The sequence below is a fragment of the Chiloscyllium punctatum genome, chromosome 9 (genome assembly GCF_047496795.1).
Source record: "Chiloscyllium punctatum isolate Juve2018m chromosome 9, sChiPun1.3, whole genome shotgun sequence".
Lineage (NCBI taxonomy): Eukaryota > Metazoa > Chordata > Chondrichthyes > Orectolobiformes > Hemiscylliidae > Chiloscyllium > Chiloscyllium punctatum.
In genome coordinates, this window is record NC_092747.1 from 39,500,845 (window position 1) to 39,518,164 (window position 17,320).

Sequence of the window (17,320 nt, forward strand, 5' to 3'; positions counted from 1 at the left end):
AAGTACTCCCCCACTGACACCTCAGTCACCTGCCCTGCCTTATTTCCCAACAGTAGGTCAAGTTTTGCACCTTCTCCAGTAGGTACATCCACATACTGACTCAAAAAAAATTCTTGTACACTCTTAACAAATTCCTTTCCATCTAAACCCTTAACACTATGGCAGTACCAGTCTATGTTTGGAAAGTTAAAATCCCCTACCATAACCACCCTATTATTCTTCCAGATAACTGGAATTTCCTTACAAATTTGTTTCTCAGTTTTCTGCTAACTATTAGGGGGTCTATAATAAATCCCATTCAGGTTATCATCCCTTTCCTATTTCTCAGTTCCACACAAATAATCTTCCTGGATGTATTTCTGGGAATATCCTCCCTCAGTACAGCTGTAGTGCTATCCCTTATCAAAGACACCACTTCCCCTCCTCTCTTGCCTCCCTTTCTATCCTTCCTATATTTGTATTCCTGAATATTAAGCTGCCAGACCTGTCCATCCCTGAGCTATGTCTCTGTAATTGCTCTGATATCCTGGTCCCATGTTCCTAATCATGCCCTGAAATTATCTATCTTCCCTGTTAGGTCTCTTGCATTGAAATAAATGCAGTTTCATTTATCAGTCCTACTTTGATCTCTGCTTTGTTCCTGCCTGCCCTGACATTTGACTCGCTTCTTTTCTCAACTGTACCAGTCTCAGATTGATCTTTTTCCTCACTATCTCCCTGGGTCCCACCCCCCCACCTTACCAGCTTAAATCCTCCTGAGCAACTCTAGCAAATTTCCCTGCCAGTATATTAGCCCCCTTCCAATTAAGGTGCAATCCATCCTTCTTGTACAGGTCACTTCTACTCCAGAAGGGATTCCAATGAACCAAAAAGATGAATCCTTCTCCCATACACCAGCTCCTCAGCCATGCATTCATCTGTTCAATCCTCCTATTCCTACCCTCACTAGCTTGTAGCATCGGGAGTAATCCAGAAATTACTACTCTCGAGGACCTCCTTTTTAAATTCCTGCCCAACTTTCTATATTCTCCCTTTAGAATCTAAGCATTTTCCCTTCCTATGTCTTTCTTACCAATGTGTACAATGACCTCCTGTTGGTCCGTCTCCCCCTTGAAAACATTCTGCATCCTCTTTGAGATATCCTTGATCCTAGCACCAGGGAGGCAACAGACCATTCTGATTTTACCCTGCTAACCGCAGAAATGTCTATCTATGCTTTTGACTAGAGAGTCCCCTAACACAGTCGATTGCTTCAAACTCGACCTACCCCTCATTACATTAGAGCCTGTCTTGATACCAGAAACCTGGCTGTTCGTCCTACATTCCCCTGATAATTCATCACCCCCTACATTTTCCAAAACAGCATACTTGTTTGAAATGGGATAGCCACAGAAAACTCCTATACTACCTACCTACCTCTTCTAACTTGGAGTTAGCCCACCCATCTGACTGTTTCTCCTTTCCTATAACTGCCATTCATCACACCCTCTAGCTTTTGTAAATTCCTCATTGCCTCTAACTGTTGCTCCAATCGATCCATTCGATCCAGCAGGATTCATAACCAATGACATTTATTGCAGATATAATCCTCAGTAGCCCAAACTCTCTCGAAACAGTCACATTCGACAAGAAGAGCATATCACTCTTCTAAAGGCCATTTTGCTCCTTCCACTGTCTTATTGCTCTACAAAACACTGCTCCAGGCTAATTTAATACTTATGGCTTATATTTTTAAATTTTACTCAAGAGACAGATCCTATAAAAACATATAATCAAGAAAGAACCAACTCTACTCACAATTGTACATTTACAGTGAGGCTACACTTAAAACTATTCATTTATCCATTTCTGTGCTGTGACCTCTCCCAGACAGGTTCCTCCAAGATCAGTTGTAAATTTCACTGTTTATTAAGTTTTCCTAGACACACTCCAGTGTCCAGCAATACATGAATTCAAACAGCAAAGGCTGTAACTGCGAAGATCCACTGTTGTGTCACTTAGCAGTGTAGGTTTCATCCCTGTCTCCGTTAACAGACTATGTGCTCGCTGCCTTTGTCTGTCTTTCTCCCTTTAAAAGTGCTGTTGTTTTGACTTTTTTTTCTCCAATGTTCCAAAACAATTGCAACAGCATATAACACAGTAATTGCTACTGCTGGAATTAGAGGAAAACACCTCCAACATGTAAAATACCTCAAAAAGGAGCAGCTGTTACAGCTATAAATTTTTCCCGTCCTCCATCTTGGATAATCAGAAGGTTAGACAGAGTGGTCAGTGAGAGCCATTTTCCTCGGATGGTGATGGCTAGCATGAGGGGACATAGCTTTAAATTGAGGGGTGATAGATATAGGACAAATATCAGAGGTAATTTCTTTACTCAGAGAGTAGTAGGGGCGTGGAAAGCCCAGCCTGTAGACTTGCCAATTTTAAGGGCATTTAAATGGTCATTGGAAAAGACATACGGATGAAAATGTAATTGTGTTGGATGGGTTTCAGATTGGTTTCACAGGTCAGTGTGACATTGAGGGCCAAAGGGCCTGTACTGCGCTGTAATGTTCTATGTTCTATGTAACAAAGTCAGCCACATGAACGTCACAGAATATGACTTCCCTGATTGGGACATGTTAATCTGGTCCAATCAGGGTGCCATGGCTGACAGGTAAAAAGCAGGAGTGTCAGGGGTTCTGCTCACTCTGAGAGCTGTCTTTTGAGGAAGGAGGATGATGACATTACAGTATAATTATAGAACTGCATGAAGGATAATTTCCGAGGATAGCAGTCTGAAACCCTTTGGATGAGGTTGTCTCACATCATCTGTGTTTCAAACTGCGGGGACGTATAGTCTTAAACTCTTTTCAACCTAACCAGAGTTGGTAACAAGGTTTGGAGTGGAGTCATTCCTGCCTGGATCCACATCTCAAGTAAGCAGCACTCTCTTCTGAGGAGAAAGACTCAAAATCAATATAAATAAAGCACTACCTGGCTGGAACTGAACTACAAAACCAGCCTGCACATCTGCCTGCACATTCAAAGGCAGGAATAGTACAATAAAGACGTAAATGGTTCCACAGGGAGAGCTTTCCTGTTATTCTACCAATACCATTGTTTTGGAATAAAGTATTTTCAAAGAGTTGAAATGTAGCAGTTATATTATTATGCCAATGAATAACTGGGACCATTGAATAATTGTACCTGTCATACCATTACAAAAGGAAATTTTCCATTTGAATAGATGCATAGGATGTACATAATTGTGTTTTTCCTCTTTTTCAGACTGTTAGCACTCTGGTGGTGGCTGAAGCTAATATTTCTGGAATTTATCGCTGCTTAGCTGAAAACAAAGTAGGAAAAGATGAAAGAAATATTAACTTTTTTATTACAGGTAAGAGACTGAAACAGGAATTAAATTGCATCTTTTCAAAAGAATGGCAAGTCGTATTTGTATGTTAACTTCAAAGATAAAACATCCCATGGCATTTTAAAGGGTGGCTGGAGGAGGGAGTGTGTGAAAGGAAAATCTAAAATAGCAAGAGGAAAAACACAAGGGGAGGTGAGCTAAAATAGTGAGCAAAAGCATGTTGTTTAAAAGCATGTTTAAATGTGGAGAAAGAAATTAAGGAATTTAGGGAGGAAAACCAAGAAATAAATCATGACAGATGTAGACTGGGAGGTTTGAGGGCAAGAGAAGTGGATACACAAATAGGAAAGTCATTAAAGTCAGAAAATTAAGGCAGTTTGATGGGCTATAAAATTGAAGGGGTTGTTGAGATCATGGATGGATCTTGGGAAGGTAGATCTTATGGGTTTGGTGACATTTTACTTCACTCTTAATGGGAAAGTAGATTTGTGTATAGTGCAGGTAAAAATATTTGAGTTGGAGTAAGTTGGAATTGATAGATGGTGGTTGTTGGCAGACTACAATGGATTTGATTTATTATTGTCACATGTACTGAGATACAGTGAAACCAGGCAAATCATACTTCACATCAGTACATTAAAGTAATGGAACAGAATGTAGAATATAATGTTTCAGCTACAGGGAAGGTGCAGAGAAAGGTCAACTCTAATATATGAGAGGTCTGTTCATAAGTCTATTAACAGTGGGGAATAAGCTGTTCTTAAATCTCTTGGTGTGTGTTTTCAAACTTTTGTATCTTCTGCCCAATGGAAGAGCGTGGAGGAGGGTATAACTGAGGTGGGAGGGGTCTTTAATTGCATTGGCTGCTTTCCCAGCAGTGCAAAATGTAGGCGGCATCAGTGGAAGAAGGGTTGGTTTTCGTGATGGACTGGGCTGCATTCACAACTCTCTGCAATCCCTAGCAGCCTTGGGCAGAGCAGTTGCCATACCAAGCCATGATGAATCAAGTTAGGATGCTTCCTATGGTGCAACTATAAAAATTGGTAATAGTCATTGTGGGCATGCTGAATTTCCTTAGCCTTCTGAGGAAGTAGAAGCATTGGTGTGTTTTCTTGACTGTACCCTTGATGTAGTTAGGCCAGGACAGATCATTGGTGACATTTATTCCTAGGAACTTGAAGCTTTCAACCAACTCCACATCATCACCATTGATACATTCAGGAGTGTATCCTTCACTCAGCTTCCTGAAGTCAATGACTAGCTTCCTCCTTTTGTTGATATTGAGGGAGAGATTGTTGTCTTTACACCATGCCACTAAGCTGTCTATCTTTTCTGTGCTCTGTCTTGTCATTGTTTGAGATCCATTATGGTGGTGTCATCAGCAAATTTATAAATAGGGTTAGAACTGAATTTGGCCACACGGTTGTGAGTTTACAAGGATTTTGGATTAGTGGTGCTGGAAGAGCACAGCAGTTCAGGCAGTATCCGAGGAGCAGCAAAATCAACATTTCGGGCAAAAGCCCTTCATCAGGAATAAAGCTTACAAAGAGTAGAGTAAGGGACTGAGTATGCAGTCTTGTGGGGCACTGCTGTTGAGGATTATTGTCGAGTAAGTGTTGTCACTTATCCTTACTGATTGCAGCCTGATGGTCAAAGTCAAAGATCCAGCTGTAGAGGCAAGAGCAGAGGCCTCAATCTCAGAGTTTGGAAATGAGTTTTGTTGGAATTATGGCATTGGAGATGGAGCTAAGGTCAATAAATAGAAATCTGATGTAGGTGTCTTTGTTATCCAGTTGTTTCATGAATGTGTGTGGGACCAGGAAGATGTTGTCTGTCATGGATTTATTGTGACTGTCAGTGAATTGTAGTGTATCAAGACAATCTGGGAGGCTGGAATGGACGTGTGCCATTAATACCCTCTTGAATCTCTTGGGAATGATTGTAAACTGTGATAGTTGGTCAGAACCGAATGGACTGAAATATCTGCCTCATGTACATTCTCTATCAATTTCCATTCCATTTAAGTCATTGATTCATCATTGGTTGTATAAAGGTTATGCAGTAATTCCCAATTTATATACTAGAATAGTCTCTCATTTTTAAAATGAATCAGGTTTTTGCATTGGCTAAATGTGGTAATTGTATTTGATAAATCATGGACCTGCAATACAATATCAATCTGAAAATTATACTGTAATTCAAATATTTTTAATTTAAGAATGAGTTACCTCCTCTAAATTCAAACAATTCAGAGGCTCAAAGTGTCAATTTTTACCGAACAGAAGACAACTACTTTAATGGAATTTCTATTCAGACCAGTGTCCCCTGGTTTGGTTTTAAAAAAAGTGATAAAACCCTTATTAGCTAAATTAAGGAAAAACATTTGAGCTCAATCCACAGTGGAAATAAAACATTATTAATTTAAATCTAATAAGATCTTGTTAATTTTGTTTCAATTTGTTTTCCCTTACCCAATGAATTTCCTTCATGCACATTATCAGAATACCTGAGTAGTTGCAGCCACTAGTCTGATCATCACTACTCCTTGATCAACTGCCCAATAGGCATGCTAAAGTGATGTCGGAAGGAACTCCACCCCATCACTTTTTCCTTTCCTCTCATGGATGATCTAGTCAAATCTTGAAACTGGTCCCAGTAGGAAGCCCAAGTGCAAATGTCAATTGTGAATATGAAATCAAGATTGCTACAGCTACCAGAATCTCTTTAAAAATAAGGAATGCTGTCCTCGAAACCTGACATGCAATGCTCGGGAGAACTTGGCACATGGATTTTTTTTCTGTTGAAAATAAGGGCAGGATTATCCTTCTGGGAATGGAACATGGACTTGGGGTCTTTCAGGTCCTGACTGTACCCCCACCCTCCCTGCCCCCAGAGAGAATCAGACCCTGATTTTTATAGAATCAGGCTATCATAGGAGAAACAAAGACAGGATTGAAGAAATACAGCTGTCTCAGAAGAATCAGAGGCTTGGAACTTGGGGCAGGGCAGCGCAGGGCAGCCCCCCCACCCCCGCCACCATTGTGCAAATGGTGACCTGGAGGTCCTCACTGAAGCAGGAAAATACCACGCTTATAAAGCAAGCTGTCCTGGCTAAAGGTCGCTGATACTGTGAGCAAAAGAGGCGTGATGAGCAGGAATGGGATCCAGTATTGAAAGAAATTTGATAGTTTTACATGAGCTGGCAAGGTGAGTGTAATGCCAAACCCACAGGACAAGCTTCCAGAAGCTTTTTGTAACCCCAGTAGACACTCTAGCTGAGAAACCTGAGGACATGTGTTGCTCCTCAACATGGGAGGAGTGTATACACAGGATGTGTACTGACTCCTCAGTGAGGTTCACAGGATAATGCTGTTTAAAATTTGCTAGCACTAAGACATTCAGCTTCAGACAAATAGAGCAGTTGGTATTGAGGCCAACAGTGTGGTTCATGCAGACTCCTTTATCCTACAGGAGAAAAACGAACATAATGGCCAAGAGAGGACAAATACTAGAAGAGAGGTTCCATACCTTTCTTTTTAGGAACAGAAGTACAGGAGGCCATTCAGCCAGTTAAACCTGCTCTGTCATTTAATATGATCAAGGCTGATCAAACACTACAATGCCTTTAACCAACTGCAATCCCATATCCCTTTACACCACAGGTAACCAGACATCTTTCAATCTTCACTTTAAAAATACCCAAGTTTCAGTTTTCACAGCGTAGAGCATTCCAAAGATTTGCAACCCTCTGAGTGAAAGAATTTCTCTTTATCTTGGTCTTAAGTGGCATCCCTGTAATTTAGAAATTGGGCCCCTAGTTTTCGCCTCTCTAACAAGGGGAAATATCTTTCCTGCATCTACCCTGTCTATCCCTTTAAATCATGATTTGGAGATGCTGGTGTTGGACTGGGGTGTACAAAGTTAAAAATCACATAACACCAGGTTATAGTCCAACAGGTTTAATTGGAAGCACAGCTAGTGTGTTTCCAATTAAACCTGTTGGACTATAACCTGGTGTTGTGTGATTTTTAACTTTATCCCTTTAAGGATTTTGTAGGCTTCATTGAGATGACCTCTGATTCTTCAAACCTTGAGAGAATACAGGCCTGGTTTGCCCAAACTCTCTTCATTGGACAGTCCCGCCATCTTGGAAAACAATGTGGTGAACCTTTGTTTCCCTAAAAGTGCAACAATATCCTTCCTGAGATAAGGAGTCTAAAACTGTACATAGGTGTGGCCTAACTCAGCTCCTCTACAATTGAAACAACACTTCCTTACTCCTGTACTCAAATTTACTTGTGATAAAGGGTAACATTCCATTAACCTTCCTCATACCTTGCTGCACCCACCTTCATCGGTTCATTGACAAGGACATCTAGGTGCCTTTGTACATCTGCACTTTCCAAACTCTTACCATTTAAGGAATATTCTGCCATCTGTTCCTTCTAGTAAAGTGGATGACTTCACATTTTATCACATTACATTCCATCTGCCATGCTCTTGCCTATCTAACAGCTAGTGGTTGGCAAGCTGGTGTGGAGTCGGACAGTCAGCGAACCAGGGCCAAGTGGGAAGGCCAGCAGTTGGTAGGCCTGAACTGAGCAGGATGGCCAGTGGTCACAGGACTGGAGTGGGATGGCCAAGTTTGAATCCTTGTTCCTAGTACAGAACGCTGGACTATTACTTCGGTAACATTGCACTACCATATCCCCTGTGCTCTGCAGGGAGTAGGAAGATATGAACTTCACCAAGGTCACAGAGGATGAGAAGATTGACCAAAATGAGATAGATATCCATTTTGGGGATGGTGATGAGAATGCAGTGCATCACCTCTCGTCTTCCACATCCTGCTCCATCTCTTGCTCTGATAAGCTGCATCTTTCCAGGGCCTAGTCATCCTCAACATCCACAGCTCTCTGAAGAGCCATGTAGAGAGCAGTAGACCAGTTTTACCATGTGTGAGGCCTCTTCAGGAATGTACTGCAAAGCAATACCTAGCCAGGCTAGGCTTTGGAACTCATAATGGAACGAAGAGCTGAAGCAGTTCACACTGAAGGAAATTGAAGACATGCTGGCAGCTATTGGTGATGCCTGTACCTGAGGGACTGCAGCAGTGGAGGTGAAACCCACTACACTTTCTGCCTGCAGGCCTTATCCTTCAAGAATTGTAATTTGCAAAATTGGAATCAATGACCAGCATCTTTTATCAGATCAAGTAGCTTCTCATGGATTCCCTTTGGTCCCAGGGCAAGAAGCAGGTGATAGGAAATGAGCATGCAGGCCTTTTCTACATCTCCTGCCCACCTCCATTCTTGCCCCGAAGTGTTAACTAGTAAGAGCAAGTGGCTCAAATTGAAAGAAAAGTCAATGCCTGCAAAGAGTTTGCTGACCAATAGATTCCAGATTAAATTTCATACGTGAACATTTGGACGTCTTTAAAAAAAACACTTATTCAACACTAACTGCACTAGTAGTATTGCTCAATTTATCATATCAGTTGGAGAGTCCAGATGATATACAAATTCACCTCAACTATGTCAAATGGCACTTAAGATAACGGGAAGGAAGGAGGTTAAAAAATTGCAGTTTCCTCAAAGGCCACAATGAATAGGAGGAAAGGTATGCTTTAAATACAAGGACAAATCATCGAAAGCTACTGGTTGAAATGGAGTGATAAACAACCAACATTGTTTGCCTAGACATCAGCAATAAATTGCTGATTGATATCTGAGAGAAATGCATGTGTTTGAACAGCATTTTATGCCATTCCCTCGGGCAATTTTGGAAACACGTAAAATGTATTAAATTTTTGAAATGTTAAAATACTTTGAAATGTAACTACCCCATGAAACAGAGATTTTTTTATACAGTTAAATCCCAAGAGCTGAATGATCAATTAATTGTGAATTTTGATGGCTGAAACAAGAGTGATCAGAATATGTGGAGAACTCTTTTTTTTCTTTATTGTTCATCCAATGTTCTGGAGCCTCTTGTACAGGTGAATCACTTTTTGTGCGGTCTCAAGATGCCTTCAAAATGTAGCCATCAAGTCACTGATTTCAATCTCTTTCTTTCTGAAGAAAATTATCACTAACAATTTATTCAAATTCTTTCATGGAATGTGAGCATGATTGACAATATCAAAATGCATTGACCATCCCTAATTGCACATGGTGGTGTCATAGAATCATAGAAAAGCACAGCATGGAAACAGACCCTTCAGTCCTACTCATCCTTGCCAACCAGATAATCTAAATTAATCAAGTCCCATTTGCCAGCAATTGGCCCATATCCCTCTCAATCCTTCCTAGTCATATATCAATCCAGATGCCTTTTAAATGTTGTAATTGTACCAGCCTCCACCACTTCCTCTGGCAGGTCATGCCATACACACATCACCCTCTGCGTGAAAAAGTTCCCCCTTAGGTCCCTTTTAAGTCTTGGCTTTCTCATTATAAATCTGTGCCCTCTAGTTTTGAACTCCCCTAGTCTGGGGAAAAATCCTTGACTATTCACCCTATCCATGCCCTTCATGATTTTATAAACGTCTTATAAATTTCATACGTGAACATTTGGACGTCAGGTTACCCATCAGCCTCCGACACTCCAGGGAAAACAGCCCCGGCCTATTCAGCCTCTCCCTGTAGCTCAAACCCTCCAGCTAGTGTTAGTACACCTACAACGCTGTTGGGAAGCATGTGTCATTTGGAAAGGAACTTACAGGTAGTGGTACACCCATGGGTCTGCTATCCTTCTCAGTGATAGAGCTCCTGGGTTTGAGAGGTACTATCAAAAGAGGCTTGACAAATTGCAGGAGTGCACTTGTACGTGGTACACACTGCTGCCACTATGTGTGCCAGTGATTAAGCAAGCGACTGTTTAAGGTAGTGCACGTCATGAATCGCCCAAGGTGACCATCCTTGGTCCTGCAAAATTCCCAATCTACCCGAGAAGGCATTTCCGAAGTTTAAGCAACAGTGAAGCCAGCTGTCTCTCAATGCTGCTATGCAGTGGCATCAAGAGTGGTGTTTGTCACTAACAGGATGTGACAATCAAGTCAAAGATCTGCTCTTCCTCTCACACAAATGAGTAAGATGGTATATGAATTTCAATGCCAACTATAATGGAATACTCCCTATGTGCCTGGATGAGTGCAGCTCCAACAATACTCAAGAAGCTTGACACCATCCAGGACAAAATAATTCCCTTGATTGACCATATCACTCCCTGTACCATCAACGCTCAGACGAACAATGTGTATCATCTAGAAAATTAATCACTGAAAGTCACCTAGACTCCTTAGACAGTATCTTCTAAACCCATGACCACTACTATTTAGAAGAAAAAGGCAACAGATACATGGTAACAAAACTACCCACACATCTCTCCTCCAAGCCACTCATTATCCTGACTTGGAAATAAATTGTATTGTATTTCACTGTTGCCTTGTGAAAAGCCTGGAACTTCCTCCCTAACAGATTTAAGAGTCTACCTACAGCAAATAGACTGCAACAGATGAAGAAGTGGAGATGCTGGTGTTGGACTGAGGTGGACAAAGTCAGATGTCACATGACACCAAGTTGTAGTCCAACAGATTTATTTAAAATCACAAGCTTTCAGAGCGCTGCTCCTTCATCAGGTGAAGTCTGACTACTGACACAGTTCCAGAAGGCAGCTCACCACCAATTTCTTGACGGCAATTAGGAGTGAGCAATAAATGTGAGCCCAGCCAGTGAATATCACATTCCCCTGAATGAATTAAAAAAGGTCAAAGGTGATCAATCCTGAATGGGGTCAAGCAGGATTATGTTTAGTCACAGACAGTCAAAAGGCCTCTCCATTTCCAAGCTAGGGTGCTGGCCATGGTCATTCAGAAGCTTGATCATAGCAAAGTCTGGGATTGGGCCATGGTTGGTCCTGTAGGTGAAGTGCAACCTGTTGGGGATTACAAGTACATCACTTGGTGATATGGAAACATCAGTCCAGGATGAGCTCTCAGAGCTCCATATTGAGGCATGACCTTTGTGTGAATCATCCATGTCACACTATATTAGGATATTATATGGCTTCATTGTGATTGACATGAGGACTCAAGAGAACCATTAGTGAAATGGTGTTCTCTTTCTGACATTCTCCACGGATTATCAGCTCATTAATTTGACATGGACATCACTGTGGCTGGAGTCCTTGTGGTGTTGCTTCAAATTCAAAAACAACATCTGAAGAAAGAGCAATTTCCATGTCATCAGTCCAATTTCAATGACTTCAGCAGCTGCCACACAACTTTGAGAGAGAAGATCCCTTGAGGTGGGTAGAAGAGAATGATGTGACCATGCATCTACAGAACTAGCTATCAGTTTCCACAGCTCTTGGGAAGACAAAGCAAGCATAGACTAAAGACATTTATCAGCCAGGCTTTAGCACAATCCCTGCATATTGCTGTTAGCCTGAATTTTGCCACACTAGGGTGCATTGCCTTGGCCACCACCATTAATGTCACAGTTCATGTCTGAGGCTGTCTGCAGTCTGGAAGTTTTTACTTGTGAGAGATGCACAATGCTTGATGATTATGGTACCTTTTACTCCTTGGGATGTTTGAGGAAACTGCTTATCTCTTATGTGGTCATAGCTTAAACAGTGGGAGAAAGTGAGGACTGCAGATGCTGGAGACCAGAGTTGCTTAAACAGTGACAAAGACACTGGAACAGACATTTTGTGAATGCAAGTGCATTTATATTTACAGAAGTGTAAGATACTTGACCTAGTGATGGGCTGGATTTTCTAAGGAGTAGCAATCTCTCACATACTGCCATAGACTCTTTTATTACACGATGAAAGAGCTCCTCATGTTTGACGGGAAATTCTGATCAGAGATCTTGCAGAAACGTGGAGCTTTACTTCCATTCCGATGGAGATCCCTTGTAGTATAGAATAGTTGGGGGAAACCAAACCATACCCTCTGTTTTAGAGCAATCAACTATACCATTTTGGAATTAGGCCCAGTATCACAGACAGCCACTTTGTCAGGTCCTGGGCAATGTTAGCTACATAAAGTAGGTGTAAAGTTAGTCAGGAGGGTTAAGTGCCAGATGTATAAGGGGGTAGGCTGCTAGTTAAGTAAGGTGCCAGATTGGTAAGGTGCCAGGTAAGAAGGGTGGAACAGTGCAAGTTAGCAAGTGGGACTAGGTGGGTGATGAAGTGTTTGGGATGGGTCAGGGTGTGTGGGAAATATCAGTTCTGATGGGGATGTAGGGGGCTATGTGGTGTGGGTTTCAGTCTGCTTTGGAGGAGGGGAAGGAGTGTTGAGCTCAAGCAGGACCTGGGCAGGCCTGGTTCAGAGTGGGAGGAGAGTGGTCAGTTCTAGAACGGAGAATGAGGGATTTCTGCAGGCTTCAACATCACAGACAACAGGGTGGTGGGACCAAGCACCTCTGGGCTGTCCAAAATAGAATCTTTACAAATGGTGTTTATGGTTTCTCCCTGTGAGTATTTGCTGGCACTGTCTTGTCCTCCTGAGAGTTAGGCGCACTTGGAGGGAAGTCAAAGTCCCTCATCTCCCATTCACTTTGCTATTGATGCTGGGAAACCAGTCTGTACAGCATGGAATGCAGGTCTGTCCATGTAACTGGCAGGCACTGAGTGCCCTAGACTTGGCTCTCTCTGACAGTTGCCACGCTGTCCATAGAGGCAGCCTGTTACACATGAATGTAGGGCCAGCACAGTACTGATAACATTAGACTCTAACATCCTTCCATCCAGTTTACTGACTGCTTCTGATGAACTAGCCTGCTATTATAGACAATAGACAATAGGTGCAGGAGTAGGCCATTCTGCCCTTCGAGCCTGCACCACCATTCATTATGATCATGGCTGATCATCCTCAATCAGTATCCTGTTCCTGCCTTATCTCCATAACCCTTGATTAAACTATCCTTGAGAGCTCTATCCAACTCTTTCTTAAACGAATCCAGAGACTGGACCTCCACTGCCTTCTGGGCCAGAGCATTCCACACACCCACCACTCTCTGGGTGAAGGAGTTTCTCCTCATCTCTGTCCTAAATGGCCTACCCCTTATTTTTAAGCTGTGTCCTCTGGTTTGGGACTCACCCAGCAGCGGAAACATGTTTCCTGCCTCCAGAGTGTCCAATCCTTTAATAATCTTATACGTCTCAATCAGATCCCCTCTCAGTCTTCTAAACACAAGGGTATACAAGCCCAGTCACTCCAATCTTTCAACATAAGATAGTCCCACCATTCCAGGAATTGACCTCGTGAACTTACACTGCACTCCCTCAGTAGCCAGAATGTCTTTCCTCAAATTTGGAGACCAGAACTGCACACAATATTCCAGATGCAGTCTCACCAGGGCCCTGTACAGCTGCAGAAGAACCTCTTTGCTTCTATACTCAATCCCTCTTGTTATGAAGGCCAGCATGCTACTAGCTTTCTTCACTACCTGCTGGACCTGCATTGACTGGTGTACAAGAACACCCAGATCTCTTTGTACTGCCCCTTTTCCTAATTCGACTCCATTTAGGTAGCAATCTGCCTTCCTGTTCTTGCCACCAAAGTGGATGACCATACATTTATCCACATTAAACTGCATCTGCCATGCATCTGTCCACTCACCTAACCTGTCCAGGTCACCCTGTAATCTCCGAACATCCTCCTCACATTTTACCTTGCCACCCAACTTTGTATCATCAGCAAATTTGCTAATGTCACTATTAATACCATCTTCTATATCATTAACATATATTGTAAAAAGCTGCGGTCCCAGCACAGATCCCTGCGGTACCCCACTGGTCACTGCCTGCCATTCCGAAATTGAGCCATTTATCACTACTCTTTGTTTCCTGTCAGCCAACCAATTTTCAATCCAAGTCAGTACTTTTCCCCCAATACCATGTGCCCTAATTTTACTCACTAACCTCCTGTGTGGGACTTTATCAAAGGCTTTCTGAAAGTCCAGGAATACTACATCCACTGGATTTCCCTTGTCCATCTTCAGAGTTACATCCTCAAAAAATTCCAGAAGATTAGTCAAGCATGATTTACCCTTCATAAATCCATGCTGACTCTGACCTATCCTATTACTGCTATCCAGATGTGTCGTAATTTCATCCTTTATAATTGACTCCAGCATCTTTCCCACCACTGAGGTCAGACTAACTGGTCTATAATTTCCTGCTTTCTCTCTCGCTCCTTCCTTAAAGAGTGGTACAACATTAGCCACCCTCCAATCCACAGGAACTGATCCTGAATCTATCGAACTCTGGAAAATAATCATCAACGCATCCACGATTTCCCGAGCCACCTCCTTCAGTACGCTGGGATGTAGACCATCAGGCCCCAGGGACTTATCAACCTTAGACCTAACAGTCTCTCCAACACCAATTCCTGGCAAATATAAATTCCCTTCAGTTCAGGTCCTTCAACCACTGTTACCTCTGGGAGATTGCTTGTGTCTTCCCCAGTGAACACAGATCTGAAGTACCAATTCAACTCTTCTGCCATTTCATTGTTCCCTGTAATATATTCCCCTGTTTCTGTCTTCAAGGGCCCAATTTTAGTCTTAACCATTTTTTTCCCTTTCACATATCTAAAAAAGCTTTTACAATCTTCCTTTATATTTTTGGCCAGTTTACCTTCGTACCTCATTTTTTCTCTGCGTATTTCCTTCTTAGTAATCCTCTGTTGTTCTTTAAAAGCTTCCCAGTCCTGCGTTTTCCCACTCATCTTTGCTATGTTATACTTTTTCTCTTTTGACTTTATATGTTCCTTAACTTCCCTCGTCAGTCACGGCCATCCCCGCCTCCTCCTAGGATCTTTCTTCCTTTTTGGAATGAACTGACCCTGCATTTTCTGCATTATACCCAGAAATATCTGCCATTGTTCCTCCACTGTCACCCTTGCTAAGGTATTGCACCCTTGAACTTTGGCCTGCTCCTCCCTCATAACTCCATAGTTCCCTTTATTCAACTGAAATATTGTCACTATCGATTGTACCCTCTCCCTTTCAAATTGCAGATTGAAGGTTATTGTATTATGGTCACTACCTCCTAATGGCTCCTTCACTTCGAGGTCCCTGATCAATTCTGGTTCGTTGCACAATACCAGATCCAGAATTGCCTTCTCCCTTGTCGGCTCCAGCACCAGCTGTTCTAAGAATCCATCTCTGAGGCACTCCACAAAGTCTTTTTCTTGAGGTCCAATAGCATCTTGATTCTCCCAGTCTACCTGCATGTTGAAATCCCCCATAACAACTGTAGTAACACCTTTGCGACAGGCCAATTTCAGTTCCTTATTCAAGTTTTCCTGCATTTATCTGTGTGTTTTCACAATAAGACCATCAGATGTAGGATCTATTCCAGCATTCAATGAGATCATGGCTGATCTAATAATCCTCAACTCCACTTTACTGCTTGTTCCCTATAACCTTAATTCCCTTTGATTCCCTTAATAATTAAAACTCTGCCCATTGCAGCCTTGAATGTCCTGAATGACTCAGCCTCAACAGCTGACTGTGCAAGAGGGATATGAATGTATTCAGATAAAGAATGAGTTAACATTGGTGTTAATGGGACAGCAGCGCAACCAAGCACAATGAAGCTTATAGGACCCATGGAGATCTCTCTGGATGAGCAATTATATTTTTGTCCCAGTAAAATCCATGATATTTACCTCAAGGCATCAGGAGTGTTATGTCCATTCTCTGCTATTTTACTTCTCACTGTGGCTGTGTGTCAATTTTCTCTATGTCGAGATAAAAAGTGTGATTGAGTACAATGATGGCAGATGGAAGAACAGTTAGAGGTGATGCACAGGCAACAGATGTCAGAGTATGAGCAGGAGGCAGGAGGATGTAATAATGATGGTCAGCCACCTTCTGGAATCTTTGTGGTAAGGGAATTTCAAAGTACTATTCAGGAGGGAATTCCAGGATTTCGATGCATTGTCAGGGAATGAATATATATATCCAAGTAAGCATGATGTGCAACATGAAAAGGAAGATGGTAGTGCTAGTATTTCAGTGCATCTGCTGTTCTTGTTCAAATGGGTAATAAAAGTCATGGATTTGGCTGTCTTAAGAATTGCTGCAGGGCATCATATATTGCCGTTGGTTCAGACTGCGGCCATAGTGCAATTTGTTTGAGGGGATAAACGTTTCTGCTGCTGAATGATATGCCAATTAAATGGGCTATTTTATCCCAGATGGTATTGAGTTTTGTGAATTTTATTGGAGCTGCACTCATCCAAGCAAGTTGGAATATTCCCAGTAACACTTCTAACTTGTGCCTTTGAGGTGGTGGACAATTTTAGGGAATCAGGAGGTGAGTTACCTCCTGTAGAATTTCCTGCTTCCACCTGCTGTTTGAACCGCAATACTTATGTAACTGATCTAACTCAGTTTGTGGTCAATGATAATACCCAGGTTTGGTTATAATACCACTAACATCTTGACAGACTCTTTCATTTTGGAAATGGAATTGCCTGTCACTTCTTTACTTGTCACTTTTCAGCACAATTCTGGGTAATGGACAGGTATTAGTCAAAAGGACACACATTGCTTCATTGTTTGAGGAATGGTCAGCAGAATTGAACAGGAAACAATCATCAGCCAATCTCTCTGCTTTAGACCTTATAAGGAATCAGGGCAGGAGTAGACCATAATGGAGGCAAGATCATTGATAAAAACAGCTGAAAATTGTTAGGCCTAGGACACTGACAAAGAACTTGTGCAGTGATATTCTGGTGATGACATTGAAATGATTGGCTTTCAACAAGCATAGCGAATATCTTGTCTGCAGACATGGCTCCAGCCACTGGAGAATTTTCCCCTGATTCCTAATTCCTTCAGTTTTGCATGGGTTCCTTGATCAAATTAATATCAAGGCAGTAAGAACCCGTCTCTTCTAAAATTCACTTCTAATGTTTGGGTTTGGAACAGGCTGCAATGGTGT

At 42.0% G+C, this 17,320-nt stretch overlaps 1 protein-coding gene across 2 annotated transcripts in view; it reads left to right on the top strand.

Moving 5' to 3' along the window:
* The window catches only part of flt1 (fms related receptor tyrosine kinase 1), a 207,279-nt gene that overhangs the window by 115,336 nt on the left and 74,623 nt on the right, over positions 1 to 17,320 (top strand). For both annotated transcript variants that reach the window (XM_072577287.1, XM_072577286.1), the window contains exon 12: positions 3,271 to 3,379. In XM_072577287.1, the coding sequence (XP_072433388.1) occupies positions 3,271 to 3,379 (109 nt within the window). The remainder of the gene's footprint in view (positions 1 to 3,270; positions 3,380 to 17,320) is intronic.